The sequence below is a fragment of the Hippocampus guttulatus genome, chromosome 12 (genome assembly GCF_054856545.1).
Source record: "Hippocampus guttulatus isolate MCC_2025c chromosome 12, RoL_Hgut_1.0, whole genome shotgun sequence".
NCBI classification, from domain to species: Eukaryota; Metazoa; Chordata; class Actinopteri; order Syngnathiformes; family Syngnathidae; genus Hippocampus; species Hippocampus guttulatus.
The window spans coordinates 11,391,682-11,406,610 of record NC_141272.1 but is presented as its reverse complement, the minus strand read 5'-3'; the positions used below and the strand labels follow the sequence as shown (position 1 = coordinate 11,406,610).

The window sequence follows — 14,929 nt, the reverse complement described above, 5'->3', positions numbered from 1 at the left end:
GCCAGGCTCTGTATGCGCTCGACAAATGACCAGCCGGCCGCTTTTTGCACGAGGAGCGTACAAAGGAAAATAAACTTCAGGCTAACCAACAACAACAACAACAAAAACAATAATAACAAAATGGGCTAGAATCGGAACACGTTCGATTGCTTCAGGGCTTGATTGATCAGCCTTGAAGAGAGAGGGAGAGTGACCTAATTGGGATGAGAGTTCAAGTCCAGCTCGCCGCCAGATTGGACCTTTAAAGCCGCTTTAAAGAGGAAGGAGAACCATAGCTACTCTACGGTGGCACGTTTATGGTCGCGGTGTGTTTGCTGACTGACACTTTTCAGGAGGGGGCGCAGGTGTATGCGCGGCGGGTGCATATCAAAGCAGCGATGAACTAAGTGGGAACCAGAAAGGGGTGTCAAAGGTTCGGTTCGGAATAGGGGCGTAGGAGTGGAGGTGGAGGGGGCGACCGTCGCCTTCCTCCGAAACCAGGATGGAAGGCTCAAGTCGGCCGGAGCTCAAAAGCGTCACCGGCAAGCCCGCGGCGCACACGGAGAGCCTCCACCTGCCGCGGGTTGTGATCTTCCTCGTCGCGCTCATCATGCAACCACCGGTAAGCCGCCGATTAAGTGCTATTTGCAGCAACACTTACAGCACACCAGCTGATTTATGGCACGCTTTGGTACCCACTTCTGTTTAAATTCGCATTTGCAAGTCATTATCTCCCTTTGCCATTTGTTTTGTCCTGCCGGTTCTCTTCTGTGGCGCTCTGCCCACCTGTTGTTCTGACACGGAGAACCGCACTAATCCTGGTTTTACTGCATGCATTGATGCAACGCCATGGGAATTGCTTTCTAAGAGTATTTTTCTCAAATGAAATGTAATTTTTTTTTCTTTGACAAGTTATATGCCTGACAGAAAATGCCAATGGACAAGGGCAGCTTTTATATGTATTGGAAAATGGTCTGTATAAGCACCCATTTGACACTTCATTAAGTGTAATGAGGTTACAATATATCAACGGAAATAATGAAATAACTTTAACAGTATATGCTCATTATTGGGGTTATAGTTTGTTGTGCATGTGTGTACCGCACGTGTAGAGCAGTTGTGGAAGCGCATCTGCCTTACAGTTTTGAGGTTCATGGTTCAAATCTAGGCTCCGGCATACCAGTGTGGAGCCTGCAGATTTTCTTATATTTGCGTGTGTTCTATCTAGGTACTCTCACTTTTTCCTACATTTCAAAAACATACTTTTCAGTCTCGTTTTAAGATGGTGATGGTGATTATTTGACTATGTGCCTATATCTGTGCCCTGCAATTGACTGGCAACCGGTCCAGGATGACTCCTGACTCTCAGCAGGGATAGGCTTCATGTTACACAGACATGTACAGAACTGTCCTGTGTTCCACTCTTAATTAAAACCCACAAAGCCTCAAGTTCAGGTGTCTGGTTGTTATGCCACCGTATAAACTGCGAGTGGCCAGCGACCAGTCCAGGTCGTATCCCGCCTCTCTCCCAAAGTCAACTAGTCTAGGTTTCCAGTTACAAATATAAAAATATATGAAACCATCCTGTGTTCCAGGCTATGTCAAAGTGTCTGGTTGTTATGCCAACACAGAACTTTAACCCTGGAGAACCCAATCACCTTTTTCTTCTTTGGAAAATGATGAATTCTACATTAAATGACTGCTATATGTTTACTGAACACCGAAATATATGTTTTTTCAAATATTCAATGCTTTAATCCTAATTTAGGATTAGGGCCAAATCTGACTGAGCCTTTGGGATTTAAGGGCAGCATTTGAGTAGCAGAATTTATAGGGGCCAAATTTGACCCCGCGGGTTCTCCAGGGTTAAGGATTGCTCTGAGTCTGACTCAGGTAAACTTGCTCAAAACTGAACTGGGGTATGCTTCAACTCAACCGCGACTGAGGACAAGCACTATACTCTCCAAAAGAGAAGTCTGCAGTATTATGGAATCACAAACACAAGCGTCATTAGTATTTCACCCCTGTCATTTAACCAGATAAGCAAAAATGAGCATTAGATCTGTCAATTCATGTTTGTATCGAAGGTGTACATAATGAACTGGCCAATGATCTCATTTTACCTGCACTTGCTTGACGTATCAGCTGTTGTTCATACCCCCCATCACTTATTGATCACCATTTTACTTTAATGTCGGTGTTGTTTTATGGAGCGATTTATATGAAAAAAAAGGCACTGTTTGGAAGAATGAGTGTGGTCTTGAAATGCTGACTTTATATTGTGCAGCTGTCAGGCACTGAAGGTTGTCTCTGATGTGAGGCGGGCCCAGAAGTGGGTGCTCCATGTCCTGTATATGTAAATGTGCGCGCGTGTGCGCGTGTGTGTTTTACTAACACACATCTAGCTTCTGGTTCTTGTGTGAGTGTGTGAAGCCCAAGGCCACTGCCAAGAAAACTCTGGAGTATATGAATGTTGAATGTTCGGGTGTTTCTCTCTTTGTATGCCTGTGTGTGTGTGTGTGTGTGTGTGTGTGGCACGTGTGTTTCCGGGGAAGGTCTATGAGCTGTTTTTTGATGGCGGACCTCATCTTTTGAGGAAGTTAAGTCAAATAATTTCACATTGTTTAGGTTACGTTGCAAGACAAGTCTGTCCTACATACAAAGGGCTCTTTTTTCAAAGTCGCACATGTATTTGTAAAAACTGGCGCATCTTCATTTTTGTACCAGGGCAAGTCTAGTTTGCCATTGGGAATTTGACAGAGCGTGCTACGTACGCCATGCTGGGTGTTTCGGTGGGCTGATGGAGTTTTCTAAGTGCATCTGATAATTTGATGACAGACAGTAGACTCCACTGCGATTGGCTGGCAACTGGTTCAGGGTGTCCCCCGCCTACTGCCCGAAGACGGCTGGGATAGGCTCCAGCACCCCCCCGCGACCCTAGTGAGGATCAAGCGGTTCGGAAAATGGATGGATGGACAGTAGACTCCATCTTAAAGCAGGTCTAAGTTGTGGTGTGATGCGATTTTGGTGGTTTTTGATCCAGAGGCAGACAGACAGATTCTGCGCTCTGCTGATATGTTTGATGGATTTCATCGGATGTCATTCATAAATTTGCATCAGACCCTCTGATGAGTCTCATCATCTTTAAGATATTTTTAAAAGCTCCCCACTGTCTGCGGCACAAGTGTATGTGTTTGGGGTTGGGGTTGGGCTAGTCACACACAGAAGCACGATCGGGGTGGAAGGCAAAGTGCCCACTTCATAGCAGACAACTTTACATCAGATCTCCTTGAGGTTCCTTATAAATGTGCGTTGCACTCCGATCTTCTGCATGGACTCCAGCGAGTCTGTTACGCTTCCACCATATAGACGGCGCATGTTTTATTTATTTATTTTTGCGCTAAATTTAAAGGGAAGAAGAGAAGTCGCTTCGATTGTTCGGGAATCAAGTCACCTGTGTTCATTCCCACAACGCCCATTTCTACCAGAGTGTGTGAACAAAAATACCAAAAGAGGATGAGTCCACGCATGCGCGCAGCTAGACTGTGCTTTGTGCTAGACTCGCGAAGGGACAGAAAATAGGGCTTCCAAAGTCGAAAAATGACTGCTTTATTATTGTAAAGTGGGCCATTGTAGAAGTAGTGGTTCACATTGCTGACTTTCATACATCCGGCGCGGAATGAAGTCCCATTTAATGGCCTCTCAGTCGGGATAGGCGAATACATATCTGCCAGTTGAGAAATGGACACGTGAGTGTAGGTGGTTACTGGGAGTGGCGTCTCCTTTGACAATAGAGTCCTGTTTTAGACATCTGGAAGAGCTTGTAATTTGCCTGACTGGGACAAAGAGGTGCTGCGTGTCATTTGCGCGTTTTTAATTTGCAATGCTCTACCTTGAAAAGCTGATTGTGTTTCATGGTACTTGTGCATTCCATGCAGGCAATGTGAGTTCAGTACCTGTTCCTTTCAATTGACTGGCGACCAGTCCAAGGTGTAGTCTGCCTTTTGCCCCAAGCCGACTGGGATGGGCTCCAGCTACCTGCAACCCTGAACGGGATACGCGGGATAGAAAATGAATGGGCGGATTGGCTCCGCTGCGGAGATGACACGGCCGGCATGTCTCTCTGGTCAGATTGACATGCCGGAATATCGGGAATGACTCAGACACGTACGAAAGATTCGGAAGAAAAGAAGGAGGATGCAGAGTAATGAGCGCCACCACTGTATCGCCGCAAGCCTTTGGGTGAAGATGAGTTGTTGCCCTCGTTGTGGGGCAGGACGGGGGTTATGTCGCACGGTTCAGTCAGTGCATGATTGTAGTTAAAATTTAAAATGGTGAGAATGTTTGCTTTGGCCGCCGTGCATTTTCAAAGGCAAAATAAAAGTTGTTCATCAATAGTGGAATGGGAGTTGCCTATGAATTGCTTCAGCGTGTGTTGCTCATCACACATTTGACCCGACTGGATTCTTACGGACTTTAGTTTTAGAGTTTTGTGTTGTTTTGGTGGTGAGATTTTTTTTTTTCAGTCACTCAACCTCTCTATCCTGTTTTCATTTTCTAGTTACCCTCTGCCTCTTCATCTCACAACAATTAGCCGATGCAGACGGTCACCCCACATAGCTGGACATGACACTGCTGTTGTTGTGCCTCTTGCTCTCCTCCCTCAGTCATTTAACCCATTTGCCCTGTTTTCTCTCTCACTCTCTACCCTTGATACATCCACTCTGTCTCTCAACTCAAGTGAGACAAACGATCACCCCACGTAACCTTGGTTCTGATCAAAGTTTCTTCATTCGGTAGAGTTTTCCTTTGCCTTCATCACCAAGTGCTTTCTCATTTGGAGTTCCTGTGTTTTTTTTCGGCTTGACTTTTAGGAGTCACCCAGCTTCAACTGTAAGCTCCTCATCACCCCACTGTGTAGTAGAAGTTTATCAAATTTGGTCCAGGTTGGACAAACTCTTCAGGACATTTTTCAAGGACTCATTGACATGATTAATAGGGCCTTCAAATGTCCTCTAAAAACCCAGATGGCAGCTTTCCTATGTGTTTTCGGACGTCAGTCTAATCTACCACACTTAAGAAACCAAGCAATTTTCACCTCATATTTGGGCTGTAATTAGTGTAGATTTTGTCCTCAGGGACATTAATGGTCACAGAACATCTCATATTGTTCTTGAAATTCGGTCTGCATCTGACACACACGTTTTCTTGGGCTTTGCTTGTGTATTACATTGTTTGTCCGTGATGAAATCAACAGGGGTTCACCATATTTAGTTCAGTGTTGCCCAAGACATGAAGGTTCATGAGGGGGGTACTGGTGGTCCTTTTTGTTGGCAATGCCATTGTTTCACCCTGGTAGACAGATAACACACACACACACACACACACACATCCCTCCTGCTCTGAAACTCTCACGGGGTCTTATTAACGCTTATCTGTTTGTGCATGTGTGTGTGTGTGTGTGTGTGTGTGTGTGTGTTCTCCACCCATCTTGAGCTGGAAGAGAAAAAGAATGGTGACACAGTGGTATAGTGAAGGGAAGAGAAATAATAGGAGAGAAAACTATGAAGGGTGTGGTTGTGACACAGAGGAGGAGAAAAGAAGAGCTAATCATAGGATTATGCTGGGCGACAGCCACTGTTGATGATTTTGATGGCTTGCTCCTCAGCTGGAGGTCACTTGATGTTGTCGTTAATTCAAATTATGTCCTTCTCGTGTCATTCCCTCGCGATTTGCTGGCAGTTCCCGGTTGGACATTCCTCGTTAAAATATGAATGGCTGCTACATCAAGGTAGCGCTGCCTACAACTTTTCGTGGGCTTCATAACAATGAGTGAACGCTAAACAGTATATCCGTCTGGCTCCCCCCCCCAGGTGGCCGAGGCGGGCACACCATAAAGAGCAGTACAACGACAATTCAATCAATGCAGTGCGGCAAAGCAGTTGAACTCTTTTTAAATTCTATTTAATTGTGTCATTACAGTTTACTTTTATAAGGGACAATATTATGCAGGTATTTTTCCTCATTAAAATACAAAATTAAAAAAAAAAAGGCTGAAATGGATTGATGGCCTTTCCATTCATTTCGGCAGGTAGGCAAGACGCCACTCTATTGAGATAAAATGGGGCAGACAAGGCTCTTTGGTACGTCATGTCCACCGCCTCCACGTTCACGTGCCAAGCGCGGTCTTGCCATGCGGCATTATGTCAGCTTATAATCAACAGTCTGGATGTTTTTAGCCATTGGTCAATGAAAATAATTAGGTTACATCCATTGGTGTAAACCTGTTTTGTTAAAAATTGATGCTGTTGAAGGACCTGTTTAGCCAGGAAGTGCATATGGATTCATTTCCACCTATCACACTGCTTAGTCAGCTTGTCATTTTTTACAGTTTTAATCAATGATAGTGTAATAATTTGAATTCATTTTTAGACTCCAGCTAGTTCTTTTTTGTTGTTGTTTTTTAAAAATAATTTCCCGTTAGGGCGGCCCGGTGTTCCAGTGGTTAGCGAGTCGACCTCACAGTGCAGAGGTACCGGGTTCAATTCCAGCTCCGGCCTCCCTGTGTGGAGTTTGCATGTTCTCCCCAGGCCTGCGTGGGTTTTCTCCGGGTACTCCGATTTCCTCCCACATTCCAAAAACATGCATGGCAGGCACTCAAAATTGTGCCTAGGTGTGAGTGTGAGCACGGATGGTTGTTTGTCTCTGTGTGCCCTGCGATTGGCTGGCAACCAGTTCAGGGTGTCCCCCCACCTACTGCCTGAAGACGGCTGGGATAGGCTCCAGCACCCCCCGCGACCCTTGTGAGGATAAAGCGGATCGGAAAATGAATGAATGAATGAATTTCCCGTTAAGTGGTGATTTAGAGATGTGAGGATTTTGCCAAAGAGTGATGATAAGTGGAGTGAAGGAGCTTTCTTTCTATCTGTGTTGTCAGGTGGTGCGCACGGTGGGGATGTTCGAGCTGCAGATTCGCCACTATCAGAACCCCAACGGAGTCCTTCTGAACGGAGACTGCTGCGACATCCCGGTTGGCTTTGGGCAGCGCTGCTCGTCTCGAGACCAGTGTGACACTTTTTTCCAAGCCTGCCTCAAGGAGTACCAGGCCCGCGTGGTCCCGACCGGAACCTGCACCTTTGGCTCAGGCAGCACCGGGATATTGGGAGGAAATTCCCAGTTGCTCAACCGCCGCGGTCATGATGGAGGAGAAGGAGGAGGAGGAGGAGGAGGAGATGATGGCACTAATGGACTCATTGTCATTCCCTTCAAATACGCTTGGCCAGTAAGTACATGGGCAGAGTTGGTTATCTGTGGGGGTTACCAAGGTAACGCTCTAAGCTTCAAGCACAACAATACACTCAAACATGGCTGGCTGGAATAACAATGACCCTTAGAGGCAGAGTTCAGATTCCTTTTCTTTCCCTCTCGGCCAGGCAACAAAGGCTTTCTCACTTTATCTGCTCAGGGAAATTCCCTTTTAAAACGACCACCGTAGCTCAGGTCCATCATGCTTAATTGACTCACAATGGAAATCGTTTTTGACACAAAACAAGCCACTTTGTAAACATCAGCGGCCTCCATCTTGAAAATATTTACATTATGGAGAAGAGTATTCTGACACACATCCTAATCAATCATATAATGAATCAGACAGGGGTTGGACTTTTCCCACTAGTTCCCATTGAGTCTAAAGTCGAGGTATCACTTTAAAAACAACATGTTACAGTGTCAGCCCAGTGAGCCGAGAGGTTATCCTGTCTGGCCACATGTGTAATGGTGAGGTGTCCTCATACTTATTATCCATAGAATGTCATATTCCATTGCTAAATACACGTCTTTTTGCGGAAGGAAGTGATACCTTGCAGATTGTTACGATGAAAATGACAATAGAGGTGTTGTTGTTACATTCTCTGTCCCTGTTATATTTGTTTATGCCTCGATGCCTTGGTGTAGAATCAGAATTAAGTTTCGACCTAGTTTCCACTAGGGCCATTTGTATTGTATAACATATACTTTATTGACAGTTGGCCAGTTCTGTCATAGTGAATGTATTAGCGTTTGTTAACCTAATTATTTTTTGTTTTAATACATTTGTACCAGCTGTTACGTTTTGCTTACGTTGAGTACCATTATTGTCATTGAATCAAAGATTACAGCCATAAAGCTGCTAGCATTAACATTCAGTCTTATAATTAACTCTATATTTTTTGTTTTTATTAACTTGTGGTATTACCCACTTGGTTTTACACTGATAACCTTTACTATAACTGTAGGTCCGAGGGAATTACATTCAGCAAGTTTTTTCTTTCTTTTTTATGATTTGCTGTTAAAAAGTCTGCTTGGTGTAGCCCTCAGAGCAATTGGCATTAGCATAAACACAAAAAGACGATCCCCTTGTATGTTACTTTACATTAACTTGTGCTACTAAGTACCCATGTCAACATTGCACAACATTATAGCTGTGACTGTTAAAGGTTGGGGTGAATTAAAGTCTTAAAGTGGCTTTTTCAGAAATTCTGATGATTAGCTGTCAAAAGTTCCAAGTGTAGCTATTAGAACTGCGAGCATTTGCATTCATGCGAGTCAACTTTCCCTTGTTTTAGTTTTTATTAACTTGAGCTACTAACTAGTTTACGGCTATCAAATGTTTGAGGGGATTTAGGTTATGAAGTGACTTTGTGACATTTTGATGACTAGCTGCTGAAAAGGCAATGCTAAGCATTGCCTTCAGAGTTAGTATCATTAGTATTAGACTCTAAAAATAGACTCTACGCCTTACGTGTAAGAACTAATTACTTGTCTTTACATTGATGATGATAGTTTTGGTGGGGTTTTCCAAAGATTTGATGGTAAGCTGCTGAAAAGGCATGACTGAAGTCAATACCTGGTTTCAAAAACATAATGACACTCTATATTCCACTCGGTGCAGTATTGAACAGTCTGACTTTGAAGTGCTTTTTCTGAAGTGCTGACTTTTATGTTAGGTGTCCATCTAATTAATCTTCCATTAGGACCATAATATGTCTAACTGGGAAACGCATTGATTGTTCACGTCTAACTTTTATTCAAAACACACCCAGATGCACTTTGTGTTACTAAGAGCAGTCAAAAGTAATACAAAAATGCAAAAAGGATGTTCCAACATTGCACTAAATCCATGTCTTTGCTTCCACACAGCAGTATTAATCACAATTAGCCTATTCTCTCGTTGAATCACATTTGCCCGATTAATTGATTGATTCTAGCAGAACTGATTATCCTTGTTAGTCTGCAGTGATTGCATTGTGCATCACACCATCCTGGGTGTTTTTCCCCCCCTCTCTTGTGCCTGAGCCACACTTTCTGAGATTGGTTGAATGTGAGACAATGTGGAAGTGTCAATGCATTCTGGCCTCTCAGGGTGAGAATGTGATCTCCCTCTGCCCCCCCCCCCCCCCAACCCCCACCGCCCCACCAGCCCCCGCCTCTGGTGAGTATGCTCATTGTGAGGAAAGGTGAGCTCACCCGCTCATTCTTTTCCCCCTCATGGGAAACGTGAGCTCAAGCTTGGTGTGCACACTAATGTAATTGTCACTTTTTATTTGGCTCTCTATTCTTTAGTCCAGCCCATCGAGCATTTGTATTATCAAGAGTCCTGCAATATTTGTTTCATTCATTTATTAATCCCCCTCCCAAAATTTGTTAATTAGAATTAATCTGTTCATTTTGTTCATTAATAAATTATATATATATATATATATATATATATATATATATATATAAAGTTCAAATTAAATTAAAATAGTTTGATTAAATCATTTCTTTATTAATTAGATTTAAATGTATTCTAGATCATATTTGTTATAATCTGCATCACTTTATCACAGAAATGAACTATTTTACAAAAAAATAAAAACAAATAGTGAAATAAAGATGTACTTTTTAGTGTAATAATGTTTATTAATCATAAAAATATATAGAAAGTTCGTCGCTGCTGCACTTGGATTTCAATGTGGAAATGTGCTCGGAGGAAGGGCGAATCGATTTCAGTGGGGTACACGGTTGGGAACCGCCACAAAATGCTGGAAAATCCTAAAGTATTTGTCTTATTACTTTTAACAGAATGCTGTAATGCAGCATCAACAACTATAAAATATAAACAATGTTGCTTGATTGATTGGTTTGAGCATTTCTAATAAATTCAAGGCAAAGAATTTCAAAGTGGATCTATAATTCTTCTATTTCTGGATGCAGCGCTGAGAGGAAAACATTCGGACACCGTCACTCTAGATTGTAGTATGTTTTTGTTCTGGTAAGCTCTCATCATGACTTGATTGTGAGAACTGCAGTTATAGTCAAACGTGTTTTTTTATTTTTTAAATTTTTTTTATCCCTCTCATAGCAACATCCTCTTGTAATTTGCACATATCCTGTTTGTGTTTCGTGATTAGCTTCACATTTCTTTTTTCTTTTTTCGGGATGAAAAACCGCCCCCAGCATTCCTTGACTCATAGTGGGACAATCTTGTCTTCACATCTGTTGTCGGAACTGCAGCACTCCCTGCATCCACCGGTCCAATATCGAGCCTGTTTGACTCTTTTAGGCCACCTGATGCCTGTTCGCATGTTAGTAAAATGCATGTAATGTTTTCAAAATCGCTTAAAGCACTAACTTTGTGGCTAAATGAGGACAGTGAGCAATTAGTGTCCTTACTTACATGTTGTTTTGATAACCGGTGCCTTGTTTCTAAATGGAACAGACCCTGACAAATTTGCTCCTCTGCTGACGCGTTGGACGTCATGGTATTTAATTCATAAGTACAAAACCAGCGTGGGACAAAACACTATGTTCCATCCCACAATGGCGTACAAAGGTGCAAACGCTCTGTTACACTTTACTGGCGCAACGTCTGGCAGACTACCAGAAGAAAGAAAACTCCACCCATGAACATGGTTAGACCACACTTTGCGCTAGACTAGCGACCGCCATGAAAATAGAGCTGTAAGAGCTCTATTTTAATGGCTGGTTCAAGTCTGGCATGATGTGCAATGCAAATCTGAGCAGGGGCGGGCTAGACTAAGTTTTGGTGTTTTATTTTGGCAGGCCTGTGTGCAGGTTGAAGCAGCATTGCGCAATTAAAAAAAACAATTAAAAAAAACGCATCTTTTCCAAAGTGGTTGTGAATATAGCTCACTTGTTTCACTGCCGATGAAAGCATCTCCTCTCATTCCTTTTAAAAGTTGACGGTGAGAGGTGCGCCAGTCGTCGTAATTATTCATTCATTTATTCATTTTCCGATCCGCTTTATCCTCACAAGGGTCGCCGGGGTTGCTGGAGCCGATCCCAGCTCTCTTGGGGCAGTAGGCGGGGGACACCCTGAACCGGTTGCCAGCCAATCGCAGGGCACACAGAGACGAACAACTATCCGCGCTCACACTCACACCGAGGGACAATTTAGAGTGTTCAATCAGCCTGCCATGCATGTTTTTGGAATGTGGGATGAAACCGGAGTACCCGGAGAAAACCCACGCAGGCCCGGGGAGAACCTGCAAACTCCACACAGGGAGGCTGGAGCTGGAATTGAACCCAAGACCTCTGCACTGTGAGGTCAACACGCTAACAATTCGACCGCCCTCGTCGTAATTAGTAACGGGTTAAATGAATTGATTTCTGCACCGATTCACAGGGTTTATTGCACACTGCTGTCTTCGTTATGAACTAAACACGACGACAAGCACAGCTCACAATGTGAATGCCTGCACCTTGATCAGATTGACCCTGTCATCAATACTTAGACATGGTTCCAGCAGGTGTAAAGTTTAGTCTACTTTCAGCCATTGAATTATCATGTGTGCCGATATTAATAATTGCAAACATTCATAACATATATTTGTTCGATTATTTCATCACACTGTATTCTGATTTAAAAAAAAAAAAAAACTTCCTACCCAAGAGAAAATTGTAATGTTTTGCGGCTATAATCGACTTCTGCTGATGAGTTATCGACTTGAGTGAACACTTGGGATAATATTTCGTGACTTTTTCAAGCCCTGAACGCAACCAGGATATCGCAGGATGGAAGCCCCCGCATGCTCTTGTCACGGTTGCGTTGGCGCTGTTGATCATGTGAAGCCAACCAAGACAAGAGAAGAGAGGAGCCTTCTATTTCCCCCCACAGAGTCTCTTTCACTCTTTTGTACTCTAATTGACTCTCCCACGCTGCCTCGTTGCATACCTGCATGTACGCTGATACTCTAGCGCGCTCACTTGCGCGTTTGGGTTTTCCCCCCTCTGTCGGCGCACCTTCACTAAACGCTCGTGAATCGATCATAGGCATCATCGTCGTGAGGGGACGTGAAGCGAGTGAATTCCCTTGAGGATTTGGGGGAAGTTGTGTGCTGAAGAGATAAGTGACCTAACTGTCACGCAATCATCTCAAGGGAAAGCTTTCTTAATGATTTAATTTGTGTGCAAATTGGATTTTGTTGCAAGTGAAATGAGACAAAAGGGTTCGTGTGAAATGAGCCGGGAACACCTCTGTGTGTGTGTCAGTGTCACATATCGAGTCGCAGATGTAATATCCAATACAGGTGTGATTACAGCTGATGTTTTCCTTTCATTGCCAGACATCGACTTGCTCCGAAATCCCTTCGTAAGCGCGACCCAGCAGTGATGTTGAGCTACTTTATTAATGTTGTCCCTGCGGATTAGACTGAGCGGGCTGAGTTGAGTTGCCTTCAATCTCTGTGGTCACTTGTGTGTGGATGGTTGACCGCCAATATTTGAGAGCATCTTACATTGATATGTCAGCTCCGTTTTAGCATTCGTGCACCGGGGTGGGGGAAAGTGTGATTTTAAACTTTCAAGGCAACAAAATTTGATACAATTTTGTATTTTTTTGGTTGTGAAAAGTGACTTTGCCTCATTTTGCAACAAAGAAAATACAGAACCGTTGTGCCCTGTACTCCCAAACTGAAACATATCGGGAATATTTCCAAGCAAACAACCTGCTTGCTTTGCTGTGCTAACTAACATTGTTGCCACAAATGTCAATAATTCATATTTTAAATTTGTTTGCAACTGAAATGACTGTTTCAGCCCCCCAAAATACAAGTTGGATTTTTTTACAGTGTGGCTTTGAGTATTGTCTTGTCATCTAAAAAATAGCCAATGTAAGATATACGGTACATCTGCCTTAAAGGAAGAATCAACCCTAGAAATGTCTTCAGAACAATTTGTTCGATGCGCTAGTCTAAAACTGGCATTCTGATTAATATTGTGTTTGTGGAATATGACTTAAGAAACACAATCCACTCGTTTTTAGCCGTCCTCGACTTACATTTTGCCACTTTCTGTCAACTGACATGACGCCACGGTTGCTCGGGGCTCAGGTAACGACCAATCGCGACTTACCTATTTTCCGAGCCATGATTGGTTGAAAGCAGGTGTAAATTGACAACCAGTGTAAAAATGTGCCGTCCACACTCCAAACACATTCCCCAAAAGAACCAAAATCCTACAATTTAGAGAATGTGATGATGTCAGTGCCAGTGTCTAGTGTGGCGTATAAAACACAGTACTTGTTGGACAATTTCTTTCAACACAATGAAGGTGGGAGAACTGAGTGCCGAGTTTTGCACCACTTGACTTTTCTCACAGAACCCGCCTCTGAAAATTGTCTTTGCCATTCAGACAGAACAGCAACAGGGAAGAGGTGCATAAATCTCGCCTTGTACAGGCAGTGTGGTTTGTATCCTGAGACAACACAGATCCCTCCCACACACACACACACACACACACTCCTCCCAGCCTATCAGAACTAATAGCCCATCCTAAAAAGTGCCTTCGTGGATGTGAAGCGACTAGACGAGACAAGGTAATTTCCTGCGGAAGTTTCAAAGGAGAAGTGACGCCGAGGCCCTTTTGGCGAGACGAGGGCATTTTGTCTGGGTGGGTGGAGGGGGAAGACCGGATTGGGAAGTGAGGGGAGGGTCAGGGTGGAGAAGGATGCCATGCGGAGGGGATGTTAAGAAGCAGGAAGTGAGATGAGGGGCACAGGTGTTTTTGGGTGGGATTCACTGTATCTCACAATGTGGCATTTGAACTCACTGGCCGCACCACCATATTAGGTACACAATCATACGACTACGTCTAAGATTATTTTGTTAAAAGCTCACGTATGACTGCATGTGTTTGAGTCATGAAAATATATCCCGTTAAAGCAAGGGTGTCAAACTCATTTTTGTCGCGGGCCACATTGCAGTTACTGTTTCCCTTGGAGGGCTGTTATGAATTTTGGGAAACCGTATAAATGTTTAATCCCCTCCATATATGACATACACAGCGCACAACAAATTGATGGATAACTAGTTTTAAAATCAGAAGTCAAGAATAATGACTGTTATTGAGGAATACATATGACAATTTTAAATTTTGGTTCAGACTTTAGCAAGCATCATGGAACTTGACATGCTTGATTTGCTTTCGCGGGCCACAGAAAATGATGTGGCGGGCCAGATCTGGCCCCCGGGCCTTGACTTTGACACCTGTGCCTTCACGCATCCGGTGGCTGAAATATATCCAGGTTGTGGTAGGACTTTTCGATGCCGCGACAACGAGGCGTGCTAAAGCAGCCACGCCAGCCGAAACCGCAGTCCAAATGCTGGCTGTCGCATTTGTGTTAAAAAAAAAAAAAATCCCTCAACTTGCTCTTCTGTTTTTTCCTGTGTGACATGCAAGCACTTGTGGCCAACAATGAGATTCTCCAAAGCGGCCATGCTCATGGACAATCTGAAGAGGCCACATCACTAACCCCTGTTTTAAACATGATTTAAAAAAAAATTATTTAAAAATCTGGAAAATTGACATCTTCATAAACAGTTGAATGCGATATCTCCACAATGCAACATAGTTTTCAGTCATTTGTGGATGTTGTGGTCAAACATAATCAAAACCTTGAATTCACTTCAGA

The 14,929-nt window shown here is 43.5% G+C and overlaps 1 protein-coding gene across 1 annotated transcript in view; it reads left to right on the top strand.

Moving 5' to 3' along the window:
- LOC147197397 (uncharacterized) overlaps positions 1-14,929 on the top strand; it is a 39,978-nt gene continuing 25,049 nt past the window's right edge. Inside the window, exons 1-2 of the mRNA XM_086125963.1 lie at positions 1-601; positions 6,917-7,261. Of these exons, the coding sequence (XP_085982089.1) occupies positions 482-601; positions 6,917-7,261 (465 nt within the window). The 5' untranslated portion in view covers positions 1-481. The remainder of the gene's footprint in view (positions 602-6,916; positions 7,262-14,929) is intronic.